This window comes from Phoenix dactylifera, chromosome 12, assembly GCF_009389715.1.
Source record: "Phoenix dactylifera cultivar Barhee BC4 chromosome 12, palm_55x_up_171113_PBpolish2nd_filt_p, whole genome shotgun sequence".
In the NCBI taxonomy this organism is placed as follows: Eukaryota; Viridiplantae; Streptophyta; class Magnoliopsida; order Arecales; family Arecaceae; genus Phoenix; species Phoenix dactylifera.
The window spans coordinates 4,341,637-4,359,820 of record NC_052403.1 but is presented as its reverse complement, the minus strand read 5'-3'; the positions used below and the strand labels follow the sequence as shown (position 1 = coordinate 4,359,820).

Here is an 18,184-nt window from a genome sequence, read left to right as displayed (position 1 = left end):
TGCTTGCCAAAGAAATGAACCTTCCTTCTATGCACAAATACTTCTACACAGGTGCAACTTGACAGAAGCCTATAAGCCACAGACACAATGATTCTGCACTAAAAGGTTTTCTATTTATTCCAAAACAATTAACGGTAATTCATCAACTAATCAGAATAGATAAACACAGATACAATGGAACAGAGTTGCATGTCTCTAACAAGATTTTTCATCCATGTTTAATCATAACAAGAGGTTATGTACTGCTTGGCGCAAATATAAGGAGTCATCAAGCCTTTGAAAGTGAAACCGAGGTATCAAACGCAGACCCCACATGACTAATAACGAAACCATATATCTTGCGTTTCAAGCGCTCAATTTTCTCCCTCAACATCTCCTCTTCAGGCATCCTCCCCACTCCATCCAACCAATCATTGATCTGCTTTAACTGTGATAGAACTGCTGCAACTTTACCATTGTCCTTGTAAGAATTTTTTTTGCCATCATCTGAACACTGCCCAAACAAACGGAAGCCAACATCCAAAGCTTCTTCCACAAACTTCAGAAACCAAACCTGCATCTCATGTAGGAGAGCTTTAGCGAGGTCAACTGTTTCATCCAAGCCATACCCTCTAGTCCACATATTGGTTGTGGCATTAGTCAGAGCCTTTGAGTGGCTCCTGGCAGGGTTTCCAAGAGGATTCCTCTTAGACATGCTCATTCTTGGAGGATCCATAGAGGGAACTATAGGTTTTTCCGCACCCTTTTGTTTTGATAGGCATTCAGTACCGTTGTTTAGCAAATGGAGAACTTCAAGATCTGTGGCTAACGCTGCTTCGACCCAGATAGAGGCTGATTTGCTTTGCTGAATGGATGTGATGTCATTAGGTCCATTGCTTTTGCGAGTAGCAGCAAGAGTTTCAGCAATAGCATTCCACTTCAGGACATCATTGTATATGGATAGGAATCGGCCAATTGTGGGTCGAGGGTTACCGGCCTTTGATGAAGAACAAAGATCGGAAAACATACTGCCAAAGGAAACATGTCGTGGAATCAGCTGTTGATAGTTGATACTAATAGGGAAACGGTTGAAACACTTTCAACATAAGAAAAGAGGGATAATCACCTCAGATTCCTGATAATTGACTCAGCAGCCAAGGCCTCTTCCAGAGCCTCAGCTGCAGCTATGGATGCAATGTTCCTCCTTTGAAGAGCCTCCTGCATTTGCGAAAGGCAGAAATTTTAACTTGTAATTCACATTGACAATGTGGCTGGTGATTTGATGAAAAAGAACAATCTTGACATATATGCATAAGATCTTGGAAGCATATGCCAGGGGCTAGCAGCTTTATACCTTTCCAAGCTTTGCAAGGTTATCGGAGACATTATCAAAAGGGATGCTGCCATCGGTCCACTTGCGGTCATGAACTGTAATTTTTGGGATGGCACAGCTTGGCTTCTCTGATTCAGACGTTAATTCAATCTTCTTAATTGGTTTAGGCTTTTCGTTTGGAGATGATTCCTCATTATTAGATTGTGCCCCAGTAGCATCACTGATTCTCCGCGACATAGCAGCCTAAAATCATAGTAATACAGTTGGCATAAAGCATCTTTTTCACACAAGCATGAACTTCAACGATGCACTAGCAGAGAAACAAGACACATGCAGAAATTGAGCACGAGCAATAACAGGAAGCACAAGCAGGACACAGCATTCATATAGATTAAGTTGCAAGGGATAAGGTTGAAAAAGATGAGTGAAAAAGGCTGGAAAGAATGAGCAAAAAATAAAAAACTCGAGGAATCATATTACTTTGGAAAGTTTATGTTAGTATATTACTGCATGGCACATTCAACATGCAGATAAATGTCATGAAAACTGAGATTCAGCAAAATCCACTTATCTAGACTTTTTTCCAGTTCCCCTTCAGTTGCAATGTTCAAAATAAAACCTGCCTAAGCGGTATTATTATGTCTGCCAGACCTGAATTATGCCTTGATTACCATTCCAAATTTCTGCTGTGCACCCATCGTAACCCCTTGAGTAGTATGGTGTAATATCAGAGGAACTCACTTAGGTAAATTTAAGAATAATGTTCTTATAAACACCAATCCTTCTCTAGCTCAGAAGTCATGGGGATATAACTTCAATTCTTTGGCTAAAGCAAGGGGTACAGAGAAGAAGTGGCCAGGGCTGAACTACCTCATTTCAAGTGACTTGGACACAATCATATCAAACCCAGCTAAGAAACAATCTAGAATGACCTTATAGAAATAAAATTAAACCTGCGAACACAAGGATCACATAATATTTTGTATGCTGAAATGCCCCTTCAAATGTCATTTCTTTATAGCAGATCTCTCACCCTTATTCCAGAGTACCATTAGTATTATTATTGTCATTTTGCTTCAAATATAACTACTAACTTCATCTGAAGCACTTGACAAGGATATTTTAGCAGATGTTCACCTGATTTGCGAAAAAAAAGAGATTTGTGAATTGGTGACCAAAGTAATTGCATTTGATTGTCATTTCAAGTGACTTGGACACAATCATATCAAACCCAGCTAAGAAACAATCTAGAATGACCTTACAGAAATAAAATTAAACCTGCAAACACATGGATCACATATTATTATGTATGCTGAAATGTCCCTTCAAATGTCATTTCTTTATAGCAGATCTCTCATCCTTATTCCAGAGTACCATTATTCTTATTATTTTACTTCCAAGTATAACCACTAACTTCATCTGACGCTCTTGACAAGGATATTTTAGCAGATGTTTACCTGATTTGCCAAATTAAAGAGATTTGTGAATTGGTGACCAGAGTAATTGCATTTGATTGTCATATTAAGAGACTAGTGAATTAGGAGTCCATATGAATGTTATTTAGATTAATTTCAGAAGCCGCAAATTTCCTCATTTTGTTCCGCTTCTCTCAAAAAATGAATCCATATCAATGAACAAAAATGATTTCATCAACAATTTTTCTGTAAGTAAACATCGAATTAGATATGAAACGTATATAAAAAATAAAAATGAATTTTCTCATCCTAGTCTGATCAAAGCAATGTATTAAAATCAAACTGCAAATAAAAAATAAATATGAACCAGGAAAACAGCTAAGAAGAAGATATGAATAGAGCTGTTTTGCAGAAGGAGCTGATCCCAAAGCAGAACAAGAGAAATTTCAATTACCTGGGTTCTCAAGATTGCTTCCTTGTCTACTTTACTCTTCGACCCTCCCTTCTCCTTTAGCTCCGAAGACACCACAGTATTCGCCGCCGAATCATCCCAGCTCTTCCTGACTGATTTAACGGACCCCATCAGCGCATCTGAAACCTTTGAAATCCCTGCAACCACTATCCCCACCTTCTTCTTACCCCCACCACCCTCTCCAGCAGCTGGCGATGCCTTCAGCCCGGCTGAGAGCCTCCTCCCGGGAGACATCGAGCCCCTCCTCCCCATGGGTGACACTGCCGCCTTCCTTGCCACTGGCGAGGGCTGCCGGTACCTCGATGGCACTATAATGGCTGGCTCCCTCGCCACTCTCCTGTTCTCCTCCTTCGCTGCCACCAGGCTCGGCACGATACACTTGGACGGGACCGGCGACGATGACCTTGAACCCCCTCTCGCTGCTCCGCCCAAGGCAGGGGACGATGACCTCGAACCCGCCTTCCCCTGTCCCACAGCAGGGGAGGGGTCCCTCTGCTCCCCTGTCCCACCGCCGCCGCCGCTCTTCCTTGCCGCTAATTTGGCTCCGGCCGGCGATGAGAAGCGTCGTTTGGCGGCCGATTCTCCGGCGGTCTTGGCGGTGGCACCAACGACGTTCTCCTTGGCAGCAAAAACCGTTCTCTTCTCGCCCCCCGTGTTCTCCTTGGAAGCAAAAACCATTCCTTCTTCACCGAATGTATTACCCTCGGGAAAAGGGTTGGATCTGAGGGAGGAGGAGGAGGAGGGGATAAGAGGAGGGCCGGCGTCGGCATGGGAGGCGGGCTGGATGACGAAGCCGCGGCGGGAGGGATCGGAGCGGGCGACGAGGGGCTCGGGAGAACCAAGAAAGGGTTGCGGGCGCCCGGGGAGGGGGCGGACGCCGGAGGCGCGGGGGACCGGGTGGGCGAAGTGGAGGCGGTCGACGTGGACGAGCTGGCCGAGCTGGGGGCGGTTGCACAGGATGGAGTCAGCGTCGGCGTCGGAGAGGGAGACATAGGTGGAGTAAGCGGAGTCAGAGAGCTGGAGATAGAAGCCGTGGGAGGGCCAGAGGTCGTCGGCGGTGGACGCGGAGAGGGCGGGCACGATGCCGATGACCTGGAGGACGGCGGATCGGTGCTCGCCGACGACCTTGGCGTCGGTATCCATGGACTGTAGGAGCTTCACGAGGACCCCCGGAGTGAGGGACGCCATGGCCACAGAGAGAGAGAGAGAGAGAGAGACAGAGAGAGAAACAGAGAGAAGGGGAGGGGGGGATGATATCACGTATTCACGTGGGCAGAAGAGACGTTATGTTTACGTTAGGGAGTGGTGTTTTCAAATTTCAAATGCCCGCCCCCCTCTCTCTCTCTCTCTCTCTCTCTCTCTCTCATCTTTTGTCGGACCCGGGGCGATTTAGCGGTGAGAAGAACATTGCGTGGGATACGCGGTCATGGGAGCCGTTTTTTTTTTTTTTTGCTGAAATAATGGGAGCCGTTTGGGGGGCGAAAGGTAACGGATAAGTAGAGAGGGAGCGAAGAAAACGTATGGTTTTTTTCCCCTCTTTTCTTTGTTCTTGTATGTTTGAAAAAATATTAACGGATAACAAAACCATAGCGATTCCATTCTCATGATAATAGTAATTTTTTTAGTTTTTAACGGAAATTATGAGGAGAGTTTGCATGTTTTGAGTATGTAAGTGCAAGCAAGGTTGTAATGAAATTGTTATCACAATATAACAATACTAATAAGGTAATGTTAAATTAAGAAGCAATAATAACAAAAAGTAATATCTCAAAACTAGGTTTTTTAAAAAAAAAACAGGGTTTAAAATACGATATTATTGCTATAATAGCAGCTACATATATAGAGATAGAAAAATGTTCAGCCAAATGCACATGAAAAGTTGCTTAGATCCACCAATTTTAGGATGGCAACTCAACAATCAACCACCTCTCATGCTAATTTTAATTGGTGAGACCAATCTACACCTTCCTCTGTGGGAGAATCAAGAATGCCTTTTATATGCACAAGACTGGCTTCCATAACATCACTTGTGAATATATGCCTGTTGTACTTTGCGAGTGTAGGCAAAATCTAATGGATATAGGATTCATGTTCCTGAGGAAAAAGTTGTGATGCATGGTACGTTCAATATGGCTTGATAACATCCTGATGACGCAGCCACTATTAAAGTTCTAATACCCAAATTATGATATAATAAGACTTGGTAACATATATATAATGGAGCCGCTATTACAATTGTAATAGCAGTATTATAATTATAATGTGGCTTAATAATATATAAATAATAAAATAAAGGTGCAAAAGACAATTGTAGCTACATCTTTTTTTTTTGTGAAGAGGGAGAGAAAAATTCACCAACATTGACATAAATATTACCAAGTTATGAATGGCTATATACAACAAATACACTTGCAATGACTTAGGGATCTCATCCAAAAAGAAAGATTTTCATTTTTGCCGAGATCTCGGTTTGTATTGTTATCTGACATCTCCTGATATGATGTACACACATATATATACATATATGCATATATACATATATCTATATATGTATATATGAATGTATTTGATTTTATTATCTTGGCCAACATAAACGAATAAAATCCAAGATATCAGCACAGTATAATCATATTGACTAATATTTTTAATCATTTTTATTATCTTTAAATAATTTTTAATTAATGAATCTTAAAATTAATGCTTAAATATATTTTTTAATCTCGAATTTACCATTAGTCAAGATTTTGATATCATGGTCCAAAAATATTAATCGAGATATCAGAATTTCTCGATTCCTTCCAAGCTTTCCCACAATACCACATTGATCAAGATAAATTGAGATATTCATTCATCTCGAACTCGACCAGACACTAAGATAATTGACATATTGAGTTTAAAGATCTTGCAAAAAAGTGCTAGTCCTTAGATTATTATTTAAGATCCTTGGCCTTGCTTAACTTTCCAAGACCACTGCACTATACACCCTAGATGTGACTAAATACATGCCCACGAGGGTTTCCATTCCCCATTTAAAACTTATCTAGTATTTGATTGGGGTCATAAAGGAGAGGATGGATGTCCCTCATCCACTGTTTGGTTCAAAAAATCTTAAAGAGGATGGACGAAAAGGAAGGATTGTTCATCTATCCTGGTCCCACTAATTTGCATCTTCTCAAATTGGGAGGATGCAAGAAAAGATGGATAAAGCATATGAGGGGTGGGTTTCTATATTAACAAAATTATCCTTTGTTAATTTTTTTGACAAAATCCTAAAACTTCCTCACTCTTTTTTATCAAAGGATAGTTTAGTAAAAATATTACACAAATATCATCCATCCTCCCTCTCATTCCTTCTCCACTAAATAAAGAAGGAATCATTCCTATCCATTTTTTACATATTTCATCAAACACAAGCTTGGATGGAAGATCTACCTATCCTCTCTCTTATCCATCTTTCCTTCCCTATCAATGCTTCCTCTAATTAATCCTTCGTAGTGAGCAAAGGGTTAGCGATAATGCCCTCGTTAGAGGAAGGTTTCAATCACAAACATAGCCTATGGTTAGCTCCAAAAGGATCTTACTGCAATATCTCCCAAGTATGCATGGGCTGTGAGCTGAGTTGGCTTTATATAGAAAGAAATGATTAGATGTCTAAACTTAAATTATCTGCATCGAGAGAAAAAATGTTTACAAAACAATTGAGTGAATATCCCAGCTTTGACTAAATGTCTAACCATCTACAATAACCATCTGGCCTGGCTTTTTCCAACTTTTTCGAGTCAACTTTTTGGATTCTCATTCATCACATATTCATAAATAGAGCCATCTCTATCTTCCCCTCTTCTTACCTGCCTGAACACGAAGCAAAGTATCCTTGTTTCCTGAAGCCTTCTTATATATCTATCTTAATATTTATACCATAGATTTTCAACCACTTTTACCTTAATTTGTGTATATCCGGCAGATGCTTTAATATGATCATCTCTTATTTTATTCTTTCTAATTTTACTATATATCTATTCTATTATTCTAATGCTGGATAAGGAAAATTCTTAAAATAACCTATCCGCCCAAATCAAAGATTTGGGTTGGCTTTAAAAGACCCTATATTAGCTTCCAATCTGTCTTTAGCAACATAATAAGATTATGTAAATTATAAAACCTTCCTTGAATTTTACGTTTATTACATTTATACTTAATAGTTTGTAAAACCTATACTTACATCCAGTGAAATTAACGGTGTTAAAAAACCATTTATCTCATATAAAAAAATAAAATTACCCTGATACATATTTTTTTGTCTTTAGATGACTGTTATATCACTTAAGGTTATTTTGATTATTTTTAAAAAAATTTATGATGTAGCATTTAGGTTTCATATAAGATTAATGATTTCACTAACATTTAAGGTTTAAAATCTTAGATAAAAGTAAACATAAGTGTAGGTTTAAATATAATTTACTCCTAATCTTAGAGAGGTTTTCGTAATTTACTCTTTTCTTAATTTTGGATCCATGGTTGAGTGAGAGATGGTGGAATACTATCAACATCACTGATTCCAACAGGCCCAGCCCAATAGTAAATCTAGGCTGCAGCCATCAACATCTGCTCCTAGCTTGTATGTCTTCATCATCCTATCAAAGGCTGTTGATGCAAATCAAAACAAGTTTCAACTCCATAACAAACGCAGCCAAGAATTCAACCCACCAATACATGGTAATAGCTGACGGTGATGGAATCACACGAACTGCAGAAAGAACCACTGCTGTTTGAGAATTAACCACATTAAGCTTCAAATTTTGACAGGATTAAGCATGCAACCGTAAGAGTTTTAAAAAATACAAACATAAAAAGGGTAAGCATAAAAAGACAATCATGATAACAGAAAATGCATAACCTATTTCAAGTTAAATAGCTTCCCATTAAGTACATGGCATTTAAGACATGCTCATGGAGAATCATGGTGGGAGAACCCCCACACTATAATTAGCTTCCTGTAGGAAACGGGGGTAAAATTGTAACTCTCTTAAAACCTTTTAATGTTGCTCACAAAAATATTGTGTCACAAGAAATTATTTAGACCTCTTTTCTGCGCAAACAAGTATTGGCGGCAGAATTTGCGCCAGGCTCAAGAATGGAGCAATATAACACCGGCGTTAAGTTACCATTAGATGTTGCATTCAATTGTCAGCTACTTCAACTAGGGTTGGCTCATAGTCACTAGGAGCCTCAAAACCATGGAGATTCATAACAGTAGCAGCAATATTGGCAAGGCCACCGCTGGGTACATCCTTCCGGAATCTGACACCAGGTGCAAGACCAGGGCCTCCAATGGCAACGGGAACCTGCATAGCATGGGTGAGATTTATCATATCCAAATAGGAGGAAAGGGTAATGGAAGTAAATCGAGAGCAAGTTTACAAATGCTGCTGTAAATTGATATCAAAAGCTTACCAAACGACAACTGAAACAAATTTATTTAAGACTACCACAATAAGAGAACCATGATATTGATAAATGCAACTTATATCTACTTGGAGAATAGGTGTCCCCCAATGTCGGTGGGGCACTGACACAGAAGAAAGAGAAGCAAAGATCTCTGGCATTTGATGTCCCAGACTGCCAATTTGATTGTCTTTGATCTGTTATTTTATGTAATCTACAACATTATCCCACTTAAGGTCACCTCCTGTACTCATTTTGCAATCTCTTCCAATGTTATCTGGTCTTCTAATGCTGATAAAAATGTGACTCATTATGTTCTCCAATTACCAGGAGATGTAGCAAACGCTTCCCACCTTCAAATGCACATGTTCTATATCATCCTTTGAAATCTATCATGTTCAAGTCCAGGAAAAGGCCATCTAGGTCAAGCTATCCATAATATACCTGTAGTAGGAATTTGAGCTATAGATCCAAATACTGCCGTCCAGATTCAGCTTCCATGACCTCTAAATAGGAATTTGAGTTATAGATACTAATAGTGTTGTCCAGATCCAGCTTCCATGACCTATAAATGCCTCTAAAAAATTGACTATATAAAAAAAAGAAACCTAAAGCTGCACAGGTTTGTCTATTTACTAATGCAAGCTTTTTGTTAGAATACACGATGTTTCAGATCCACTCTGTGAAGGCAATCGACCACCAACATTTTAATTTGATAAAAATGCCCCAGCCACAGCACTGCAGGTTGTGACCAGTCATTGCTACTTGTTACATGATATGCAAAACACATGCCGAAATTTTGCAAAGAGTCTCCCATCAAGACATCACAATCACCTTCTAACACTTCATTTAGACAAGCAGAAGCCTACGTGGCAATCTACAAACATGTGCACACGATCTCCTACAACAATCTCGCCTGCCTGCACAGCTCGAGTCTAACTAGCAGAGCACCTCAAATTGTTTTTAAACAAAAACAGCTAGTGTTCAGACTATAGCCAACTTCAACATTTAAATATTTTATTATATGTACATTAGATTATACTAAAAGATCAAAAAAAGTTATTGTTATTGTTGAAGATGAAAAGATCTTTCAGTATACTTACTGGTTGAAGAGTATGGGAAGTGAGAATTTGAATGTTCCCATTTTTGTCAAGTTGTGGTTGACCGGATTTGTTCCTCTTTACCATGTCCTCAGCATTTCCATGATCTGCAGTGACGACATATATCCCACCCACTTGCTCTATAGCATCCAGAATCATCTGTAGAAAAAAGCATTGAGTTCTTATGAATAAGAGCATTCTACTCAACTCGAAATAAAGTCAAATACCTATATGACAGGTTCTTGATAAGGAAAAGTTTTGCTACTAGTAGGGAAGGATCTGACGTTACTTCAGCAAAAGTAGACAGCAAACAGTAAAACTATGCATCACATTGAAAACTAACTTAATATTGAATAGTTATTGGTTCAAAAAGAAAATAAGGCAGATAAACAAGGGCTCTGTATTGATTCAGTAGTGGGAAACTAGTTAAAGAGTGGTTAATCAGTGTTCAAAAGGTAAAGTGCCATCAGACATATCAAGCCTGAACATTATTGCAACCTCAGACCCCAATAAATAGACTTCCAAACATTGAACAAAACAAAAAAACTCTAAGTAGAAAATAAGGTTGCATTTGGATCCCATTTTCAAAAATTGAAAAACAGTAATTCTGCTTCTTCTTCTTTTAAAAAATTTAAAATATAGACATTTTTGGTGTAGCCAATTATTTATATTTCTGTAAACATAAAAAAAATATAAAAAGCCCCTCTTCCAAACTTTGATGGTGAACATGGTAGTGGCAGCACTGGTGGCGGCGGCGCGGCGGTAGCAGTGCAGTGGCAACAACAGAGGCGGAGGTGGCCATTGAGGAAGTGGTCATGGCAGCAATGGTGGTAGCGATAGTGATGCAACAGATGGTAGTGACAAAGGCGGTGGCAGCAAATGTGGTGGAGATGATCTTAAGAAGGGTGGTTTTGCTTTAAAAACTTGATCTTTTTTTTAATAAAAAAGGTGAAAGCAAAGTTTGCTTCACTTTTTCACAAAAAGTAACAACAGTTTCTAAAAATATAAAACAAAAATAATAGTAGCAAACATATTTTTTGCCTCCCCTTTTATGTTTTTGTTTTTAAAAACACTAGGGGGAAACTGACAGACCCTAAATTTTGCCTGTTTCAGAACCACTGAAAGTCAAGTTATTTGAGGTAAACAGTGCCTTACTTGATTCATTTTCCAAGATATTCAGAAAGGATTTGTATTTTATAACAAATGAAACTAAAACAATTTCATATCAAGTGAAAACAACGGCATTAGAGCTCCAGTCCATCATTAGGAAAACTTTGACATTTCCTTCTCTTTTCTATAATAATATTCAGGGGCTAACTGACACATATGATTTCATGACTAGCCGAGATCAAATTAAGGATGCATTTCGAAAATTCACAAAACAATTTCTGAATCAATCTTGAATTTTTAAAATGCTAAAAAATGCATAAAATCAGAATAGAAGCCCCACGAGAAATAAAAATCAAGGTCCAAATTAACTCAGTATATTGGTTGCATTTCTTTTTGCAAGTTTTAAAGTGCAAAATCTAAGAGCAGAAAAGGTAATAGTAATACAAACAAGTTTGGACATAAGCAAACTATTTGATAACCAAAAGAAATTCCTTTACACTACGCAAATTAAATGAAAAAGAATGTCAAAGCATAACTGGAATGCTACCTTGACAGCATCATCAGCAGCCTTGCATGCGACAATCGTGGCCTCTATGTCACCAGTATGACCCACCATATCTCCATTAGGAAGGTTGACACGAACCTATAATCACAGACTAGTGAATGGTGCGAACCATAAAACTGAAAACCAACCATTCCATCTTATAGCTGATATATTTCTCTACCTGGTCAAACTTGCGGCTGAGGATAGCATCTCTTGCCTTTTCAGCAATTTCCAAGGCCTTCATATTGGGTTTAACATTAAATGTAATTCCCGAATCACTTGGAATTTCGACATATTCTTCCATAGTTGGGTCAAAACACCCAGATCGATTCCCATTCCAGAAAAAGGTGACATGTCCAAACTTGACAGTCTCACTGTCAACAAATGAAAAAGGTTTTATGTGTGAGCAAACTGGTAGTAGATATGAAAGCAACGATACACTGATAGCTCATCTTCAGAGAGCAGGCATATTAATTATAATGATGCCTCTGGAAGAAATGAAAATAAGCACCATGCAAGTAACAAATAACCAGTGATAGAATCGTCTCATAAAACTCAAAATTACAAAGTAAACATAAATTATTGGTTTTAATAGAAGTGTCGAAATTATATACAGGATAAATAGTAATTGCATCGTGCTTTGTTAAAGTTTAGTCACGTGAATTCAAAAATAACACCAGTAAATTTTGAGTAAGACAAGAAATATTGGTCGCAAAGATGTTCCCTGAGAAATTAATAATGCAATCACCACATACGGCATTTCTGTATAACTTTAGGGTCAACAAACTAAGGTCAGTAGCACAATATTTGGACAGATGCAAGTTAATGACCATACATGCATTTGTTAACATTAAGCACTCAACTCATATCAGGAAATGATAAAATGAGTAACTGAAGTTTCTTATGGTGTTGGTTCTCCAGTTTTACAAAAACAAGTTAGAACATAAACCATATATGAGTTTTATAAAAACATTATCTCCACGTCTTTTCCGAACCCTTCCAAAAAGAGTAACAGTTCATTTAACTTTGAAATGGTTATATGAAAAAATAGGACTCCCACCCTTTTCATTCCTAATCTGATTGACCACCAGTAAGCACATGCCATTTGTTATGAAAATTCCAAACAACCTAAAATTTTGTGATGCACAGTACAATACCTGCAAGCAAAAGTACGGATGCCATTGTGTACTAGGTACTCTCCTGATGTTCTCTCTATCTCTGGAGGAGAAACAAGATATTGGCTTGGAAGCTTCAATTCGCCATCATACTGCAGCATTCCAGCATATCGAATCTTTGGAACGCGAACACGGTCGAATTTGTCAAAATCTTCATATTCTAGTGCTTTAGCAAGCATAACCATACGATCTGCTCTGAAGTTGAATGTTACAACTGCATCACCATCCACTATTGGCCCAACTGCCTTACCACTCTTATCAACTATAACAAAAGGGGGCAAGTACTGATCATTGGCTTTGGGAACCTCCCGAAGCTTTTTCACAGCTTCAACAGCACTTTGAAACTTGTGTGGTGCTTCACCAAGAACCTGAGCATCCCAACCGCGTTTAACAACGCCCCAATCATTCTGCAAATGCATAAATGAACTTTTTAATCAGCAACCCAAATTAGTTGGTTGCTACTCAGTAACCCTGAGAATTCATCAAAACCAGCTGTATGAACTACCAATTCAACATGTCTATAATAGCAAAATTCCAAAGGCACTGCAAAATTTGAATCCACTGTACAAATAGTATAAACTACTACAGTGTTTCACTAGAATAAAAGAATGTCAAAAATAAAATAGATTTGTTCTTTAAGATATGCTCCTGTACATTGTGGAACTTTGCTTTATAAATTGGAGTAAAAGGTTTTGGAAAATGCATAAATGAGGAGCATACCTGGAAAATGACAAATTATAAGAAAAAGATTTGAAGATATTTTCATAAATGTTAAGATTGCCAAGGACATAAAACACACAGAAAGAGACAACATAGTAATAATATATCCTTTAAAAACATTCAGTAGGTCACCACCTAAAGAAAGTCCCATAAGTCTTTTCTAAAGTGTAAAATGAAATACGAATCATGATATTTTGAGAGAAAATATGAAGCATGAATTCAGATCCTCCTTATAAGATGAATCACTATCATATATATGGCTTATAGCAGATATAATAGATAAAGATACCTCATAGCGATCCATGGTAACATACATACGACCACCACCAGAAGCAATTTGTGCATCAACACCCTTCTCTCGTAGCATCAAAAGATCATTCTCCAGTGCTTCTACAAAACCAACACTCGACCCATCCAAAACATCCCGGCCATCGGTAAGAATGTGCACACGGATTCTCTTTGCACCATTCTCGCCAGCACCTTTCAGTAGCAACTGCAAAGAAAATGATTCATTAAGTAAGGTAATGATAGATACATTCATAAAATATCAAGCAGATAAGAACCGAGAATTCTTTTTCTGTACCTGCAACTGATCAAGCCGAGAGTGAACACCTCCATCACTCAATAACCCAATGAGATGCAAAGTACCTTGATCAAAACATTCTTTGATGTAGTTAAAACCTTCCCCTTCAAATATCTTTCCAGAGGCCAGTGCAAGATCCACCAACTTAGCACTACAATCCAGAAAGGGTAACTTTAATTCAGTATGTAACAGCATGAAACTGAGAAACCTATTATTGAATAAAAGGTGATCAAATAGCACAGCTTTTTGGTTCTACTTGATTTTTCTTAACTTAATTTAGTTCTATTAGCAGTCTCTGCCTGCGTTTTAATTAGATTTTACTTCAAGAAATTGTTGGTACAATTACGGAGAGATCAATAAAAAAGGAAATACATACCAAAAAAATAAAAAATAAAAAAGGGAATACAAGATTAAGTTACTGTGAATCTGCATGTCTGTAGGTTGTGATATGTGAATAAATTTTTTGAATTTTTGAACATGATCAAGGTAATAGAAATTTGCAGTAAACGCATAATAACAGTATGTTTGATCAAATGTTGTGGGGTTTTGAAAAGTCCTTCAATAAACAAGAATCATGATTACCTTTCTTAGTTTGTTTAAAATGTTTGCTCTGTTAACAATTCAGATGTAAAATAGGCGGTGTAAGAAGATTTGACAGGATATTGGAAGTCATATTGCAATAATAGAGATCACAAGAGGTCCAACTTGCATGACAAATTTAAATCACATTAAAGAGAAGAACATTTTCATCTGAAGATAAAAGCTAGTATACATAATAAAACACTTTTTAAAATAACTTACATAATGGTCAAAAATAGGTAGTTTCTTCTATTAGTTAAGCATGATCATATTAAATTTATCTGAAGATATAAGATTCAAAAGCGAGCATATTTAGAACATTCGTGAAACTAAAAGATAGCCCGACTAGCACATGATTGCTTTTATAAAGAAGCACGGCGTATTGCTGAGTATTGTACCCTTGGGCATAAATGCGTCCTGCACCTAGTGCATTGTGACCTACTTCACTGTTGCCCATGTCATCCTCAGTAGGAAGTCCCACTGCTTTGCCGTGAGCCCTTACCAGCCTCCATCTGTCTGGGGCACCCTTTTGAAAGAACACGATCAGTGTTAATAACTTATCTTGAAGCACAAATAATTTATGAAATTATTTAGTTCAATTTCAGCAGAAACTAAGGATCAGCAGATAAAACTTAAGTCATGAAATCATCTTTGTTGAAGTGACGAGTCAGAGAAAGCGTATGAAACATACTGCATGGTCTATAATAACAGACTCTACAACATGATGCCGACGGTTAAAATGGTCACAGAAGCCCCACATCACGTTATACATATATACAAAGTGCATTCTAATAAGAACCATATGTAGTTGTTATTCCATTTATGGCTCATATATAACAGTTCTAACAAAATACTTATTTGTTCTTTTCCTTGTACATCGATTAGTATAACAATTTTAGAAGTTGAATATCCACATTATTTGTTAAAATAATATTTTATTCTGCAAATTATTATCCACAGTTGATGTTCATTCTTAAATTATAATGACTATTCTTAGCCATTGTTTTTGGTGTAGCAGTAAATTGTGGTTCTAGAGGGGTTGAAAAGGAGATACTGATTGTTGCTCAAACCATAATACAACATACTTACATGACTACATGCAGGATCTAATTGCTCGAGTACATAGTTTACGGCGTATTTGGTCTTGTTTCTGCTTTCTGTTTTTGTTTTCAAAAATCCAAGGAGAAAGATAAACAGTGAACAACATGTATGATGAAATCATTTTGTTTTCTGAAATTGTTTTTTGAATTTTTTTAGTTTTTCATAGGAAAAGATTTATTGCTTTCAAAAATGAGCGAAAATAACATAAGTTCTGTGCAAAAGCTATCTTCAAAAAATCCTCCTTTCTATTTCGCTGATTTTTAAAGAAACAAAAACAGGAAAACAAGAAATCAAAAGCAATGGAATTCGATGTGTTTATTCATATGAAAATCCTATTCATAGTAAATTAGGATTCAATGTGGTTTAAAGGGTTCTAATTAATCAAAAAACAAACTACAAGAGAACTGAACTGATTAGATCTAATATCGTCTAGTGATTGGTTTAACAAGTAGAAGCTATATTTTACATTCTTGACATGGTACGTATATAAAATTCAACATCAAATGAAAACATGGATGCTTTGTGAAATATCAAATTATCATTAAATTTGCAGATATCCTATTACTCTACATCTATAAAAGTTTAAACAAGAAACCGAAAAAACCAATAGATATCTAATACCTCCATGAGTACATTTGGCGGGGCCGGAAAAAGAAAAGGCCGCAGATCTCGACAAACTGAACCATTACTACAGACAACATGGGGAAAAAAAAAAAATCCTTATACCTTCTTGAGTGAATCCATGGCAGGAGTCTCGGCAACGTGAATGCAATTGTATTTATCGGGATTAGCTTCGCCCCATCCATCCAAAACCACGACGGCCACCGTCTTCCCCTTTGGAAGCTTCGGGTGATCCGCCAATTTCCATGCAATCTCAGAGCTCCCCATTTCTCTCTCCAGATGCTTCCAAAAATAACATCAAAGATTAAACAAAATAAAAACCAAACAACACTAAAACACGATCTACCCCAAAACCTTCTAACTCATCAAATCAGATTGAGAAGAAAATTTAATACGGAGAGATCGAATCAGAACTCCGCATAAAAACTAACATGATTGATTAGATCTAAAGAAAATAACATAGACCGTTACATAATCCGAAAAAACCAATAGACAAAACCACGATCTCGATCCCCAAAACCAAGAAAAATATATGGAAGAAGCATATCTTAAAGATCGAAAAAGATGAACCCGATCGATACCTTGCAAGATTTCTCAAAGAGGGTTTTCTCGGACGCGAACGACAACCAGGAAAGATCGAATGACGGGATCTCCGAACGAGTCTTCGATATATTTATAGAGAAAAAGAAATCTATTCGCCCGGAGACGATTGCCAACTACGGCGGCGTGGTCTTAAACCACGCGCGGGTTATTCGCACCCACAGTTTGCGATGATACATTCCCCGTTACCATACGGGCCGGGCGGAAAGCGGGTTTTTTTTTCTTTTCTTTTCTTTTCTTTTCTTTTCATTTTTGCTTTATCCTAGGTGACTCCTTCCATGTGAATACATTAGGCAGCCTCTTTCACCAGTTTATAGGGCTTCCTATCAATGATCACAACCATGCCACCTAATCTATAGCTCCATTGGCTTCCTTAGCTTGACTTGGACCTCTGAATTGGTGATCATAGGACATTCCCTGTTACCACAGTAGCCGAGTCACTCTCAAGCAGAACTGCGCTGTTTCGCAGAACACACCGGACTTGACACAGTTTAACCCATGTTGCCCAAAAATCTAGCATCCACTAACTATAACCATTCTAGAGTCCGGACCTCGGATTAGGAAGTCTGTATCACCCCTCCTGCCACTATCCAGCATGCATCTACCAAGTTGACCTTGAGAAAACTCGAAAGTGGGAGCTTCTAAGTGAAAAACATCGTCTGTGATACTACAAAAGCAGATATAGATCTCCAAATGTCCCGAGTTGTCAAAGACTTGTCCGATGGACCTGCATAAGTGATCTCCATCTTCTCTACACGCTCGCTCCACAACGAACTTCGCTGTATGATTGCTTTCTCCAAAGGTCCAGACATTCCTGGCCAATCACATATAGTAAGCAATGTAAGTTGTTCTAATGGTCATATATTGGGTATGAGGAGTGGCAACTCACCATCTAAGTGCCTGGGTGAAAGGCCCAACTAGCACCGAGCATCTGGCAGGATATCGATGAGCCTCCAAACTTATAGCTCGATCACACTGAAATAGAACATGGCCCATAGTCTTCTCTACCTAGCACCTAGGATAGTGCGGTTGGATGCTCAGCATAGATCTCGTCGGTAGTCGACCCTAAACCATCTTCTAAAGAAACAGAGTAATTTTCGGGTCCAAATCCAGTTGCAATTCTGCGTCGGGTGATGCTTACATTGAAGAAAGCGGTTCGACTCCTGCTGCCCGAGTGGTCCTTGGTGCCGGTTCATTGGAAACCCCATTAACTCGGTCTATTTCAGTGTAACTCTAGAAAAAATGGTGTGACAATATCTGAAATATCTCTTTTTTATTTTTTAGGTATTCAACCATGTGACGTGATTGAACGGTGAGATGAAAGGTCCACGTTCCAGATGAGACAAACGTCGCATCATCGACCGCTGATGTCATAAATTTAGTTGAAATAACAAATTTTTATGTTAT

At 38.1% G+C, this 18,184-nt stretch overlaps 2 protein-coding genes across 2 annotated transcripts; both read right to left on the bottom strand.

Annotated features, from left to right (window-relative positions):
• Window positions 1–96: 96 nt before the first annotated feature.
• On the bottom strand, window positions 97–4,430 carry LOC103705912. The gene is made up of 4 exons (XM_039132366.1): window positions 3,182–4,430; window positions 1,334–1,555; window positions 1,106–1,197; window positions 97–1,007 (listed from the first exon to the last, which is right to left on the bottom strand). Exons 1-4 carry the CDS (start codon window positions 4,385–4,387, stop codon window positions 269–271), a joined length of 2,259 nt encoding a protein of 752 aa, XP_038988294.1. The 5' UTR covers window positions 4,388–4,430; the 3' UTR covers window positions 97–268.
• A 3,633-nt stretch (window positions 4,431–8,063) lies between these two features.
• LOC103705911 (2,3-bisphosphoglycerate-independent phosphoglycerate mutase-like) lies at window positions 8,064–16,952 on the bottom strand. The gene is made up of 10 exons (XM_008789817.4): window positions 16,759–16,952; window positions 16,283–16,459; window positions 14,854–14,981; window positions 13,877–14,027; window positions 13,583–13,786; window positions 12,556–12,980; window positions 11,580–11,772; window positions 11,402–11,497; window positions 9,748–9,903; window positions 8,064–8,544 (listed from the first exon to the last, which is right to left on the bottom strand). The coding sequence occupies exons 2-10, from the start codon at window positions 16,442–16,444 to the stop codon at window positions 8,380–8,382; spliced, it is 1,680 nt and encodes a 559-aa protein (XP_008788039.1). The 5' UTR covers window positions 16,445–16,459; window positions 16,759–16,952; the 3' UTR covers window positions 8,064–8,379.
• Between the last annotated feature and the right edge of the window lie 1,232 nt (window positions 16,953–18,184).